Here is a 16,012-nt window from a genome sequence, read left to right on the forward strand (position 1 = left end):
CTTCTTAATTGCTGTTCCTTCCACCTAGAATATTCTTTTCCTCCTTCACTTTCAGTTCATACCTTTAATAAATCTCTTGTCAGATGTCATGTTACTACAAACTCTTCCCTCATCACCACCATCTGAATTAAGTGTTCCTTCCATACACAGGATAAGCCTTCTTATCCAGTACAGTTGAGAGAGAGAGATGACTATTCAACAAGGCTGCTTAACCCAGAGAATCATTTTGAAAATACCTTCAATATTTTACTTAAAACATAAATGCACATAAACTAACTGATATTTTGGTGAAGAATGAAGGCCTTTAAGTATATGGGTCTGCTACTAGGAATTAAATATTTTTCTTGCATAACCCCCCGTAAGGCCTGGGTTTTTTCAGTTCTTTATAAACTCAAGTAACAACTGAAAGAAATGAGTGCAGTTTTTTGGTTTTACAATTTCCCCTAGAATCCTTTATAGTTGTCTCACCATACCTAATTAACAGCAGTTTTTAACAATGTTTAGCAACATTTATTTTAAAAAATCAAAATTTTTATACTCACATATCAATTTATATGACATTTAATTAAATCATAGAATTACAAGAAAGTGTACATCTTGACAAACACATATGTGGAAGCAAATGGCTTTTGAGAGGCAGTGCAGCATACTGGTTAAGAGCTTGGTCTCTAGGGGCACCTGGGTGACTCAGTCGGTTAAATGTCTGACTTTAGCTTAGGTGATACTGCACTCTTCAGAGTTCGAGTCCCACATCAGGCTCTGTGCTGACAGCCTGCTTCAGATTCTGTGTCTCCTTCTCTCTCTGCCCCTCTCCCACTTGTTCTTTCTCATTCTCTCTCTGTGTCTCTCATGAAAGTTTTTCTTTCATAAAAGCATGTTGAATTTTTTCACTGATAAGTCTGTGTCTCTGTGGAGGAAGGTGGTCTAAGACTTCCTATTCCACTGTTTGCTGATTTTACCTTCCTATTCTGCCTTGCTTTCTTACAGTCTTTTCTCAGAGAAGTCAGAATGATATTTTTAAAGTGTAATTTGGATCATGTCACTCTTTTAAGCCAGTGTCTACAGTGATATGTAATACTGTACAGTATCTACCTATTACCTCTTATCCTGTCTTCCTTCACTTCCATGATACTGTGTTTTTCTACTTTTCCTCTCCTTCATGTCAGCTGCAACCACATCAGTCTCTTTATTGGTCCTGGAACATCGCCAGCACTCTTTCAACTAAATGTCTTTTACTTACTGTCCTCCCTGCCTGGAATATTCTTCATATATTCTTCAAATAACACAAGGTTGTGTTCTTTCCTCCTTTAGGCCTTTAGTCAAGGGAGGCCTTCCTGACCATCCCTGTCCAATATTTCCTGTATTTTCCCTTTGGCACTTAGTACCATTTCACAGTTTGTGTACTTCCTTATTTGTGTACTAGTTGTCTTCATTTGAATGTAAGATAAGGGCAGCATTGTATTTCCATTGCCTGATATCTCATAAGCACTCTAGGTATTTGTTGAGTTAATGAATGAGTTAATGAATAATATACCCTTAAAGAGTTTTACTACCTTGTGAAGACAATGGGAATTTGTTCTACCAATTTGTACTTCATCAGCAAAGTATACGATACAGGTTTTCTCCATCCTCTTTTTCTTTCTTCTCTCAAAATCTTCATTCTCTTGAACTGGTATCTAGTTATTTTGATTGGTGCACTTTTTATTATTGCAGAAATCAAATGGTTTTTCATATTTTTATTGGCTATGTATTTCCTTTTGAATTCTTGTTCATGTTCTATCTTAAAAAATTTTTTTTAAATGTTTATTTATTTTTGAGAGAGACAGAGTGTGAACAGAGGAGGGGCAGAGAGAGAGAAAGAGAGACAGAATCTGAAGCAGGCTCCAGGCTCCAAGCTGTCAGCACAGAGCCCAACGCTGGGCTTGAACTCAAAAACCATGAGATCATGACCTGAGTCGAAGTTGGTCACTGAACCGACTGAGCCACCCAGGGACCTGCTTGTTCATGTTCTTTGTGGGATCATAGTATTTAAATTGAGAAGGAAGACCGTACTAAGTCGGAGAAGCTACACAAAGATCTTTCTTTGTTGCACTTTTTCAGAGAGAGACAATCAATACCACTTTGATTTAGTCTCTATGTCAATCAGAGCCTAGGTGGGAAACAGATGACACACTTAAAAAGGTTTAACTGAGGAGGGTTTAATGAAAGAACTCCTTACAGAGGTGAGCACATGGTTAATCCACAAGTGATAATAAAACACTCAAGAGTCTGGTAACAGGATGAAGCCATTATTAGCCTGTGGTAGTAAAGATGTTCCCAAAGATGATCCCGTGTTAATCACCAGAACCTGCAAATATATTACCTCACATGGCAAAAGAGACTTTGTAGATGTGAAGAAATTAAGGACCTTGAAGTGTGGAAATTATCCTGGATTATTTGGGTAAGCCCAGTCTCATCACCTGTGTCCTTAAAAGCAGAGAACCTTTCCTGGCTGTGGTCAAAGTGAGATGTGACCAAAGAAGAATGGTCAGTGAGATGATATTACTGGTTTTGGGGAAGAAGAGAGGGGGCCATGGGCCAAAGAATAGGAATAAACTCTAGAAGCTGGAAAAGGCAAGGAAATCAGACTCTCCCCTAGGGCTTGCAGAAAGGAATGCAGCCCTGCTGGCAAGTCGATGTTAGTTCAGTGAGGCCCCTGTCAGACTTCTGGCCTACAGAACTGTAAGATAATACATTTGTGTTGCTTTAAGCTACTAAGTGTGTGGTAATTTTTTTGCAGTGGCAATAGAAAAATATATCTCTATGCCTGAAGGGATAAGAGAGCAATAACAGTGTACCAAAGCCATGGAAAAGGAGCTGCCTGTTGGGAGAGGTGGCTGCACAATCACTGCCAGAACTGTGGGGGAGCAAGGGGGATAAGTGCCCCGAATTCTCTCATTTCCCTCCAGTCTCTGATTGGTACCTCCCATTGACTGAATTCAGCCTGAAGCTGAAGCGGGGTTGAGAATTAGGTGATATGGTCCCAAAGTCAATCTGTTGGAGCACAAAATAAAGCAGACAAGGGTGGAGAATGCACCAAGGTTTAGATGCAGATAAAGAATAGCCAGTAAAATGTGTAGCAACATGGATGGACCTTGAGGGTGTTATGCTGAGCGAAATAAGTCAGGCAGAGAAGGACAAATATCATATGTTTGCACGTATAGGAGGATTAGGAGGAACTTGACGGAGGAACAAGCGGGAGAAGAAGGGCGGAAATGGTGGGGGAAAGGGAGAGAGGCAAACCATGAGAGACTCTTGAATGCTGACAAAAACTGAGGACTGATGGATGTGGGGGGGAGGGGGGGATGGGCATGGAGGAGGGCACTTTGGGGATGAGCACTGAGTGTTATGTAGAAACTAATTTGACAATAAACTATTTGTAAAAAGAAAAAAAAAAAAAAGAATAGCCAGTAAAGTACACTCTTTTTGCCCTCTAGCATCTATTTCTCTTCTTTATTTAGATGAAGAAACTTTTATTTCCAGCACCAGGGAAACACAAATTCCAGTGTGGCATTGTGTCATTGTGTAATGTCGCCAGTGTATTTGCGGTCCTCCTTGGGACCTGAATTGAAGTATTGCGCTGTCAGTACTTGTCACAGCAGGGAAATCAGGGGAAAAAAAACAACATAAAGGAAAGCTGTCATAGCCCTTGCTTCCATAGGTAGTCACAGAGCCTGAATTCAGTAATCATAGTCTCCTCCCACCACCAAATTCCACATTCCCTGTACTTTTGTCAGCACCTTGGGTGTTTGCCTTATTTTTTTTTCCTTTTTCTTTTTAAACCTGGTGGAGTGGCCTGAACAGTAGTGTTCTCATTTTCTTCGAGTAAATACCCATAGTGGAATTACCAGATCATGTGGTTTTAGTGCTGCATTTTAAACAGAATTAATGCGAGAAAAATCAATGATGAACACAATGCCAAATTTTTAAAATAAAGACAAATCCAGTGGTGCCATGATGAACCTCACTGGAGCCTGGGGTGAAAGGAAGAATTTGCACTGTATAAATGTTTCTGTATTTTTTCAATGGTTAATTTTTTCCCAGAACATTAAAGTAGTTGAAAAATATTGAAAATTGCAAGTATAGTGAAATTCACAATAATATTTTAAGTTTAAATATTTTATATATGCCCCAAACAATTTATTATACTCTTAACCCTTCTGGCTTTAATAAAAACAAACACTTCAAAAATCTAATCAAAATTTACTTCTCTGCTAACCCAGTTTTCAGTTGAGAATTTCAGATATAATAGAGAAAGTAACTTTGAAAGTATGTTTTTTTTTTAAGAATGCACTTTTTTTAAAAAATTTATTTCTAGGAGAGAGAGACAGCGTGAGCAGGGGAGGGTCGGAGAGAGAGGGAGATACAGACTCTGAAATAGGCTCCAGGCTCTGAGCTGCCAGTCAGCACAGAGCCTGTTGCAGGGCTTGAACCCACGAACCGCGAGATCATGACCTAAGCGAAAGTCAGACGCTTAACCGACTAAGCCACCCAGGCGACCCTGAAAGTATGTTTGATGAGTTTAAAATATTAGCAAGAGGTATGAATATAGTTCCTGAACCTGAAAATGAGTTTTAAAAAATAGAGAAACTAGAAATGTATGAGGGGCTCCTAGGTGGCTAAGTCAGTTAAGTGCCTGACTCTTCACTTCAGCTCAGGTCATGATCTCCCAGTTTGTGAGTTTGATCCCCACATGCAGCTCCACGCTGAGTGGGAAACCTGCTTGGTATTCTCTCTGCCCCTCCTGTGCGTGTTCTCTCTCTCTCTTTCTCTCTCCCCCTTTCAAAATAAACTTAAAATAAATGTATGAGTTAACAAATGTGATATTATTATTGGGAAAAGAGCCTATAAAATAAAAATTAAGGAGATTGTGGGCATCTTTGTTATGACCGCTTATACAACAAATTATTGCCATCAGTTTGGTGATTTTAAAATAATACTTTCATTATTTTACAGTTTTGGAGGTGAGACATTCTAAAACCCAGGTGTTGGCAGGGCCATATTCCCTCTAGAGGAGAATCCATTTTTTTGCTGTTTCCAGCTTCTAGAGACCCCTGCATCTCCTGGCTTATGGCTCCTTCCTCCTTTTTAAAGTCAGAAGCATAGCATCTTCAAATCTCTCTTTTTCTGGCCTTTGCTTCTTCTGTCACATCTTTCTCTAAGTCTGACCACACTTTCTCCCTCTCATAAGGACCATTATGGTTACATTGGGCCCTTCTACCTCTAATCCAAGATCATTTCCTCAATTCCAGATCCTCAACTTAATCACACCTACAAAATCTCTTTGTCATGTAAAGTAACATATTCACAGGTTCTGGGAATTAGGATGTAGGTATTTGGGGGGGCCGTAATTTTGACTCCCACAGCTGCACAAATTAGTGCAAATACTACATGTTCAAAATGGAGGCATGAAAATTAACTGAAGTGCTTTAGATCTTGAAGTTTTAACTGGAGAGGAGTTTTAACTGGAGTAAAGTTACATTGTATAGATAATCTTGTTTACAAAATGCAGCCACTGACTTGGCTCATAAATGTTTTGACAGTTTAAGTCTTAGGGAAATTTCATCTGAAATAGTTTTAAGTGTCATGCAGTGTCCATAATTTGTAATATAAAATCAACATTGTTGATTGGATCTTCTAAAACTGATTCATAGATTTTGCTTAGTTAGTGCAGTCGTACTCAAATTTGGAAGTGTACTTAAGAACTTAAAAAAAAATAATACCAGTCACACACTTGTCTTGCAAAAGAAGTTTCTGTAAGTTGACGGTAATTAAAAATAATTTAAGATTGTCACTTGTTCAAGAGACTGTCAAATAAGTTGTCTTTTTTGAAAACAAGCAAAAAGTAGATTTTAAAAATATTGATAAGTGTGCTTCCATTAAAGCCAGGAAACTAAAATAATAACCTTCTTTTGGTATAAATAAATTTAAAATAATGTAAGTTTTAATATACCTACTTTTTAATTTTAGTAGTTTTCAACCACTTTAATGTTCTGGAAAAAACTCACCATTTAAAAAAAATACATAAAATCGTGTCTGAAGTTTTGCTTTTGTCTCAGTCTCTAATATGGCTCATCAAGACACTTTTTTTTTTTTTTGTAATTTAAGTAATCTCTACACCTCATGTGGTTCATGAACTCATGACCCAAGATAAAGAGATGGTTGCACACTCTTTTGACTGAGCCAGCCAGGCACCTCATGACACAATTGTATGCTGTACCTAAAATTTTGATATTTGATTTATTTTGAAATTTTTGCATTAATTTTGATTTTAAAAATACTGCATTAAGATATTTATCTTGATTCTTGAGTTTTTGGCAGCCCTTCTTAAATTTTATATCCAGGGGGAGTACTTTCATTCACTTTATCCTAATTCTGGTCCTGTCTCCTGCTTCGTTGGAGGTGAAGTTGAGTAGGATCCTGTAGTGTTGAATAAGGCATTTGGTAAGTTCATTCGTTACAGTGCCAGCCAAAGAGTTGTGTGCAGGGAATGTAAATCCTTAGCTGGAATGCGTATCCCTACCAGGGGATTGCAACCTTGGCTACATGTCAGAAGCACCTGAGGAGCTTGTAAAATGCCTGGTGATCAGATTATACCCTAGACCAATAAATCTACCTCTGTGCATGGGACCAGTGATTCAGCGTACAGTCAAGGCTGAGAGTTGGTCTACATCAGTACGAAACTTCAGTATGTACACGAATCATCTAGAGGTTGTACATGAGATTAAAAGGCAGATGTATTTACTTCAGAGCCTGAGAGTTGCATTTATAAAAAGATTCCAGATGCTGCTATTGTTGTTGCTGGTCCGTTGACCACACTTGAGTAGCAAATATTCATGGTGTGTTAGAGATATTCCAGTGTTTTAACCTCACCACCTGTTGGCCACAGTTGCGTCCAGATTTCAATTAACAAATCCAGCAGACTGTTAACACCACTTCCAGGTGTCTGAGCTAATACTCTAAATACTGACTCTTGGGTGAATGTGCTTGTAACAATAAATTCAGCTCTACCCAACCACATATTGTGTCCTCCTTGGTCTGGTAACCCTAGAATCTCTTCCCATACATGGTCTCTGGAATCCTGCTGACACAAATTAGAAAGATCCTACAGCTCCAAGTGTATGTGCTGTTTTCCCAGAGCCAATCTTGTATATATGGCCCTAGACTAAGCTGGGATCTATCTCCTCTTAGCGGCATGGAGGTGGTAAAAAGTTATGGAGGTTATGCTGAGGAGAATGGGCAGCTCCTTGTGAGTAACTGCTTCAGGTGAAGTTACTGAAAGGGTTTTATGCAAGAGAAGCATGATTGGAAGGAGGGAGAAGGGACTGTTTTTTTTTTTTTCAGCACAAAGGTTTGCGAGTTTGGGAGTCCAAAGTTAGGCTTCCTGTGTTAGTTCAAACATCCTCATCTCAAGACACAGAGTCCCACTTCTTCTCAACCATTGCCCTTATCTTCTACCTGGCAGTTGTACTTTTATTTTTTTAATTTTTTTAAAAGTTTATTTATTTTGAGAGACAGAACAAGCAGGGGAGGGGGCAGAGGATCTGAAGCAGGCTGTTTGCTGACAGCAGAGAGCTTGATGTGAGGCTCAAACTCACAAACTGTGAGATCATGACCTGAATCAAAGTTGGACACTTAACTGACTGAGCCATTCAGTTGCCCCTGATTTTTAAAAATATGTATTTATTTTAAGAGAGAGCAAGTGAGCGAGTGACCTGGGGGAGGATCAGAGAGAGAGGGAGAGAGAGAGAATCCTATGTAGTCTCCGTGCCTGTTGTGGAACCAGACATGGGACTTGATTCCATGACCCTGGGATCATGACCTGAGCCAAAATCAAGAGTCAGACGCTCATCCAACTGAGGCATTCAGGGCCCCCCAGAGTTGTACTTTTAAATGGCATTGGAGATCTGCAAACCATACACATGGACATTGGGCCAAACCCTCAGCCATGTCTGTTTTGAAATTTTAAGACTGAAAAATGAAGACCTGTTGAAAGAACTAGATGCCTTGAAGTTAAGCACTGTTTAGGTAAACACTATAGATTTTCCTAACTGGTTTGTTAATTTTAAACATGAGAATAAGAGTGAGTATAGCAATTTGAAATATTTCTTTGAATGTATGAACTGCCCTTGCCAGTCAGTGAACATTTAGAGGAACCTTCAATGTCTGAGATGCTGTATCATTTTGACAATAGATTCATACATTGTTGATCATTAACGTTTTTTTTTAATTTACAGAAACTTATTGGAGAAGTGTTTAATATTGTGAGCCAACAGTCTACTGCTCGACCTGGCTGCATTATTGAACTCGATGCAATAACCGACCAAGTAAAAACATGCTTGTGAATTGGGGGTATTAATATACTTCATCCCAGAGTGCTTTGTGTGCATATATTTCATTCTCAGAATAAGTCTCCTGTTTGATACCAAATACAGCCAGCTTCTTTTGATTTCCATAATGGAAATCTAATGATTTAGGAATTACTCCCCAGGTGAATTGTACCTGTAGCCCTATTTCCTGTTTAAAGCTCATTTCATTCAGCCAGGGAAACCATGAAGGAAAATACAGTACAGCTGCATAGGGGCTGTGTTAGTGGTTTCTCCTTTTATATTTTTACTCATTTCAACTTAGTTGATAGTTTCAGCTTTAGAGTGTTTGCTCTGTTAGGTTGAACGTTAGATATTTTATATCCAGTAGAATGCAGATGAAAGTAAACATGTACTTTTTAATCACAGTCTTTTGTGTAGTCACTGTTCCTTCCTAGCTACTATCTAGGAAAGACGGAGAAGCCTTCTCCCTACATCGAGTTTATAAATCTCTTTCTAGCCCTCAGGATATTTGTTTCTTCAGGATCATGTTGATGGACTAAGGGATACAACTAACATATTCATTCCAAATAGAGAAAAAAGATTGTTTTGATGAGGAAGTTAACAGTATTTTTAAATAAGGAAATGAAGAATGAGATAACCATATTTAAAAACAAATACAGTTATGTTATTGTTTTTTCCATGGTGCCTTGTATATTTTGTTGGGAAAAATGTAATAATTTCCAGCAATGGAGACAAATTATCATGTTCGCTCTTGGCAATAGAAATGTGGCTACCAGATTCAAGTGACTAATGCCTTCAAGGAAATCCTTAACCTGTGATTGCCTTTTTCTACTCTATAGAAGTATAGGAGAAGAGTGGATTGTCTTCATTCCCAAAAAGGCCTTAATTTTTAAAGGACTGGGTATTAAAGTCATCTCCCACTTTAGCTCTTTGTCTTCTTTTTACTATTGGATATTAAGGGGCCACTCTCACTTAGCATTATGCTTTTTATTTCATACCTGTTCAAGATTTTTTCCCCTCTAGTTGTGGCTATCTTTTAACACAATGGCTGGTAAACAGCAAGCACTGATAAATGGCTTAGGCTTATAAATTACAAAGTTTAAAACTCGTTCTAGGTGTGTGCCCAATGTGATGTATGATTTCTATATCCATGAAGACAACAACCCTTCCCTTTTCATTTATTTTTTTCCTTTGGGGCAGTTAACTTTTTTTTTTTTTTTTTTTTTACTATAAATGTGAAGAGATATTTGGTTTCTATCTGGAGAGACATAAAATAATTACTTTCATAAAAATTCTGTGAGTCAACCTAACAGTTCTTTTATTTCTATTTACTTTGTAAGGAGGTTGATTTCCTTTATTCTGTAAGATTTAGCCCACAAGGAAGATTGATCCCTTCCTTGAAATCTGTGAGGTAGCCATCTAACTATCTTGACATACTTCGATAATAAGATTTTGTTTGGATTTAGCCTTTCCTTGAATTTCAGCTCACTTTTATGATTATAAGTAGCCAATTGTGATTATTTTTACTTTTTCTTTGTATTGTCCAACAACATGCTCACGTAGTATAGCAGTAGCAGCTTACAGTGACGTCTCATCCATCCTTTTAGAAATCCTAGTTACTTACATGTAGCTACATTAATCCAGATATGTGTCACTCAGCTGCTTGTTATAGGGCCCCTCATAATTCCGACTAGAGCGACTGAGAATACTTTGAGGATGTTTCTGGTTTTCCTTTTTTATTTGGATTCTCAAATGGAATTAGAAAAACTAAGAGAATCCTGTATTAGTTACCTTATTCATAGTCAGTATAGCCTTCTCCAGCCAGTCATGAGACCTGATATTTTTGAGTTTACAGTGGTGTAAATCACTTACAGCTGTGTGTGTGTGTGTGTGTGTGTGTGTGTGTGTGTGTGTGTGTGTGTTGAGAAGCAGATCTGTTCATTTCTTTTTATTAGAGCTCTTCAGTTCTGCTGTTGGCTGTAGCATCTTTGAAAGCAGTTTTCTCTGCCCGGGTGACTTAATGATTTTTTTTTCCTGTTGCTTTTTCCTTTCTAATTCGTTGGTTAATAAAGAATAGAAATTGTTAGATTTATTTCTTCTACATTAGTGTTCTTGGAGAGGTGAGGGGTGGAAGATAGGGAATTAAAAGTTCCTTTTTTTTTCATATTTGTAGTGTGGATCAAATACACAGTTGCTTCATGTGTTTCAAGAAGACTTCATTATAGGATACAAACCACATAAGGAAGATATGGAGAAAAAGGAAACAGAAATATTTTTTCAGCCATCACAAGGTACTTTTAAAAAGTAGTCTTGACGTTGATACCTTAATCTTAGAAAAAAATCTTTAACCTTATATTTAATGTGGATCTTTATATCAAAAGTCATCACTCTCATAATTTTTAGTAAGTAACACCAGGTAATTCTGTAAAAATTGCTTGTTTGTATGTGAAGAAGGCATATGAGTGAAAATTGTTATTTTTTAATGTTTTATTTATTTCTGAGAGAGAGAGAGCGTGAGCAGGGGAGGGTCAGAGAGAGAGGGAGACACAGAATCTGAAGCCGGCCTCAGGCTCTGAGCTAGCTGTCAGCACAGAGCCTGACCCAGGGCTCAAACCCACGAACCGTGAGATCATGATCTGAGCCAAAGTTGGACGCTTAACGGACTGAGCCACCCAGGCGCCCTGAAAATTACATTTTTAAAGATAGTTTCACTGATGACCTAGACTTTTGCCAAGAAAATGTTAGTTATGAAACCTAGTTTGTTTTAAAAAGTAATTTTAATTGTTCACTTCCACAGGTAAATTGTTTAAATTGGTAGTAAGTTCCCTGTGGTATCTTAAGCAAACCAATTAATTTTAGTGTACTTTAAAAAAATGTTTTAATGTTTATTTATTTTTGAGAGAAAGAGACACACAGAGTATGAGCAGGGGAGGGTCAGAGAGAGGGAGACACAGAATCTGAAGCAGGTTCCAGGCTCCTAGCTGTCAGCACAGAGACCAATGTGGGCTCAAACTCACAAACGGTGAGATCATGACCTGAGCCTAAGTCAGACACTTAACCGACTGAGCCACCCAGGCTCCCCTTAGTGTAAGTTTTTAAAAATCCCCAATACATTACTAAAGACCATTGTTGAATGTAGAATGCAACACATTGTTTTGTATTCTAGGATATCAGAATAGGATATCCTATTCAGTTTTCTATACTAGGAAACCTAGAATATCAGGAGCCTCAGGTACGCTGTGAATTAAAGGTACCATCTCATGGTTTCCCCCTCTGATGTGTAGTATTTGTTTTTGTGTGTGTGAAAGAAAGTAGTTCTCCATAGAACTTTCAAGAATAGATCCCATATGATGTTTAATTTAAACTTTATTACTTAGCTTAAAATGTTCCCTTTTAAAAGTAACTTTTTAGTTATAAAAGTCATGTTCTATTTGAATTTTGAACATATTTGAACATAGAACAAATAGAATGCTTTCTTTTTGAAAGAAGGAAAGATACATTCTACTTTAAGAATTCATTTTAGGGGCGCCTGGGTGGCTTAGTTGGTTAAGCATCCGACTTTCGCTTAGGTCGTGATCTTGCGGTTCGTGGGTTCGAGCCCCGCATCGGGCTCTGTGCTGACTGCCAGCTCAGAGCCTGGAGCCTGTTTCAGTCTGTGACTCCCTCTCCCTCTGACCCTCCCTTGCTCACGCTGTCTCTCTCTCTCTCTCTCTCTCCTAGAAATAAAAAAAAAAAATTAAAAAAAAAAAAGAATTCATTTTATATGATGAACATTCTTTTAGTTTACAAAGGTTTCCAGATACTTTCATTTGGTTATAGATTGCAAGTATATAAATGGACATATTTAATTTTCTTGGTATAGCATGTTTCTCAGAATTACAGTACAGTATTTCTACCAAATTTATACAGTTAGGTGCTTTTTCTTAGTGAAAAATAAGAATGAATTTTTGTCTTCTGTGAGGCTTAGCTTAAACATGTTTTCACTACGTAGTAGTATTTTTTTTTCCTTTCAGGTACCTTGCTTTTTATATAAATACTTTACTTCTTGATAAAGTTATCCGTTGTCACACTGTTTTATTTCACTATCACTAGGGCAGTACTGCTTGATAGATTTAAAACATGCTTTTCCATAGTATTTCACTTTCATAAAGGTTTAAGCTTTTTTATATGCTTTCCAACAAACCTAGGTACTGTTTATCTTTCTACTAACAAGAAATTCACACAAGCCTACTAGAAAATGCTTATAGAAAGTCAGTATTCTAGTACAATATTTTTAATTGACTTACTTTTAAAAATAATTTTTTATTTCCCTCTTTTGATATTTCTTTATGTCATTGCAAAATTAGGCCAAAGGATTTCCCCATGCCTTTCTTGGTTTTCGTTTAGATGTTGTACAAAATTTGTTTGGTATTCTACTTGATTTTGAAGCTATTTTCTTAAAGGATTTGACAGGTAGACTTTCTTTTTTCCCTGCCCTTACCTTACTTGGTACTTTTTACGTTTTAATTAAAATTTAATTTCTCTTTTAATTAATAAAAATGCCAATTACAGAAGTAGTTGTACTCTACAGAAGTAGTGTACATAGCTTAAAGATTTTAGAATTTTGTTGCACTTGCTTTATCTATCCTATTTTCTTTCCCTTTATCCTAAATATTTTATTTTATTGTATTTTTTAAGTTTTATCTATTTTGAGAGAGAGAGTGCACCTGTGCAAGTAGGGGAGGGGTAGAGAGAGAAGGAGAGAGAGGATCCCTAGCAGGCTACCTGCTGTCAATGCACAGCTCATTGTGGGGCTGGAACTCAGATACCATGAGATCATGACCTGAGCTGAAATCAAGAGTCGGATACTCAATGGACTGAGCCACCCAGGTGCCCCTTGAAACATTTTAAAACAAACCTCGTCGTCATGTTGTTTCACTCCTGTGCACTTCTGTATGCATTTCTAAAAATGACCTTCTTACATGAGTGCTTTTATCACATTGATAAATAACAAAATTCCTCAGAATTGTGTAATAACTAGTCCATATTTAATATTTGCCACAAAAATGTCAAAAGTTATTTTTTAATTTGTTTGGATCTATATCCAGATAAAGTTCACACATTATATTTCATTTCTAAGAATTTTTTAATCTATTTTTTTAAATGTTCTATCTATTTCTGAGAGAGAGAGAGAGTGTGAGCAGGGGAGGGTCAGAGAGAGAGGGAGATGCAGAATCTGAAGCAGGCTCCAGGCTCTGAGCTAGCTGTCAGCACAGAGCCCGACACAGGGCCTAAATCCACGAACCGTGAGATCATGTCCTGAGCTGAATTCGGACACTTAACCGACTGAGCCACCCAGGCGCCCCAAGAGTTTTTTAATCTAAAGTGACCTTCCATTTATACTCTCATTATGCCACTTACTTGTTTTAGAGAAAGTCAGTTTATAGCAATTTCTCTAAGTAGTTACTTGCAGTGTCATTCAAACTTTCTCCTGTAAAGTACAAATTACCTCTGTAGATTTGATTAGATTCAGGCTCAACTTCCTAGATGATGCTGTGTCCTTTATAGAATGACCATAAGAAAGAACATCACTTAGGATGTCTCATTTTTAGTGATGCTGAGATGCAGAAGTTTCATGTGGTGGGTGATTCCAGCGTAATATTTGCCAGCAGTCTACTATATCATGATTTCTTTTTCTTTTTTCTTTTTTTATTATTTTTTAAATTATTTTTTACATTTTTTTTAAATGTTTTATTTATTTCTGAGAGAGAGAGAGGCAGTGTGAGCATGGGAGGGTCAGAGGGAGAGGGAGACACTGAATCTGAAGCAGGCTCCAGGCTCTGAGCTGTCAGCACAGAGCCCGATGCGGGACTTGAACCCATGAACCATGAGATCATGACCTGAGCCAAAGTCGGACGCTCAACCGACCAAGCCACCCAGGCGTCCCTTCTTTTTCTTTTTTAAAAACGTTTATTTATTTTGAGAGTGCATGAGCGAGTGGGGAGGAGCAGAGAGAGGGAGAAGTAGAAGAGACTTCCAAGCATGCACTGTGCTCTTAGCACAGGGCCCAGTGCAGGGCTTGATCCATGAACTGAGATCGTGTCCTGACAATGAGACCAAAAGTTGGACATTCAACCAACTTAACCACCCATAAACCCTGTCTACTATATCATGGTTTCTTCAGTTAATGTTTTGTACTCCATTTTTTTCATCAAGGATTGCAAAGTTATGTTTTCTTAACTTTATCAGTTTTCATTTACTTATTATCTGGAAAGTATTTGTAAAGAAAAGCTTTCCCTTATCAACTGAAGCTACTTGGTTACCTTGAAATACAGAGTTATTTTTAGGAAAGGTAGGGTAAATATTTAGCTCCTTCCCTTTAACTGGCAATTTCAGAAGGAGTTTGTGTCCAAGTTATCACCAGGAATTACAGATGAATATGTTGTTGTTTGGCTTTCTTTTTCTTTTGAGTATCATTATGAATACATTTAAAAAAACTGTTTATTGAAGAATAATATACATACAGAAAAGTACTCATTACTCATGGATTTTTATGTACATTTATGTACATGGATTTTAGCACATTTCAGTCCGTTTTCTATCATTATTCTTTTTAATGCTGATATTGTTCTCTATATTATTAAGCTAGTGAGGAAAGACCCTTGTAAGTTGATCCTGAGTCCTTTTGACACAACCTCATTATTCTTGCTAGTTTATTTCAGGCACCATAAGTCATCCTAAGCTCATGTTACAGATATCCTTTGCAAAAATGGAGTCATCCCTCCAAACTGTTCTTTTTAATGGGGTGTGGTATTTAGAGACCACAATGAGAGCTCTAGCGTGCTCATTACCAGTGAGTTGTCATTATGGATTTTCTTTCTTTCTTTCTTATTTTATTTTAGAGAGAGAAAGAGGGAGAGAAACTTAGGCAGGCTCTGTGCTTAGTGTGGAGCCTGACACCGGGTTTAGTCCCATGACTCTGGGATTGTGACTTGAGCTAAAATAAGATTCAGATGCTCAACGGACTGTGCCACCTAGGCACCCTGGATTTTCATTTTTAAAGAAAGTTTTTGCTCAGTATTACTCATCATCAGGGAAAAGCAAATCAAAACCATAATGAGATATCACCTCACACCTGTCAAAATGGCTAAACTCTAAAATATAAGAATAACAAGTGTTGGCCAGGATGTGAAGAAAAAGGAGCTCTCATGCACTGTTGGTGGGAATGTAGACTGGCACAGCCACTGTGTAAAACAGCATGAAGGTTCCTCAAAAAATTAAAAACAGAGCTACCCTATGATGCAGTAATTGCACTTTACAGAAATAATATGAAAACACTGATTCAAAAGGCTATATGCACCCCTCTGTTTATTGCACCATTATTTACAATAGCCAAAATATGGAAGCAACCCAGATGTCCATCGATAGATGAATGGATAAAGAGGATGTAGTATTATATACAAAGTAGAATATTATTCAGCCATAAAAAAGAATGAAACCTTGCCATTTCCAACAATATGGCTGACACTAGAATAATGCTAAGTGAAATAAGCCAGTGAGAGAAAGACAAATAACATGTGATTTCACTCATAACTGGAATTTAAGAAACAAACTAACAAAGGGAACAAAGAGACAAACCAGAAAACAAACTCTTAACTATAGAA

General features: G+C 37.5%; 1 protein-coding gene across 4 annotated transcripts in view; it reads left to right on the plus strand.

The window, feature by feature from the left end:
* The window catches only part of DMXL2 (Dmx like 2), a 157,613-nt gene that overhangs the window by 88,486 nt on the left and 53,115 nt on the right, over positions 1-16,012 (plus strand). For all 4 annotated transcript variants that reach the window (XM_039237094.1, XM_039237096.1, XM_039237095.1 and 1 more), the window contains exons 14-15: positions 8,277-8,366; positions 10,543-10,660. In XM_039237094.1, the coding sequence (XP_039093025.1) occupies positions 8,277-8,366; positions 10,543-10,660 (208 nt within the window). The remainder of the gene's footprint in view (positions 1-8,276; positions 8,367-10,542; positions 10,661-16,012) is intronic.

The sequence above is a fragment of the Hyaena hyaena genome, unplaced genomic scaffold (genome assembly GCF_003009895.1).
Source record: "Hyaena hyaena isolate Hyena2069 unplaced genomic scaffold, ASM300989v1 scaffold_120, whole genome shotgun sequence".
NCBI lineage: Eukaryota > Metazoa > Chordata > Mammalia > Carnivora > Hyaenidae > Hyaena > Hyaena hyaena.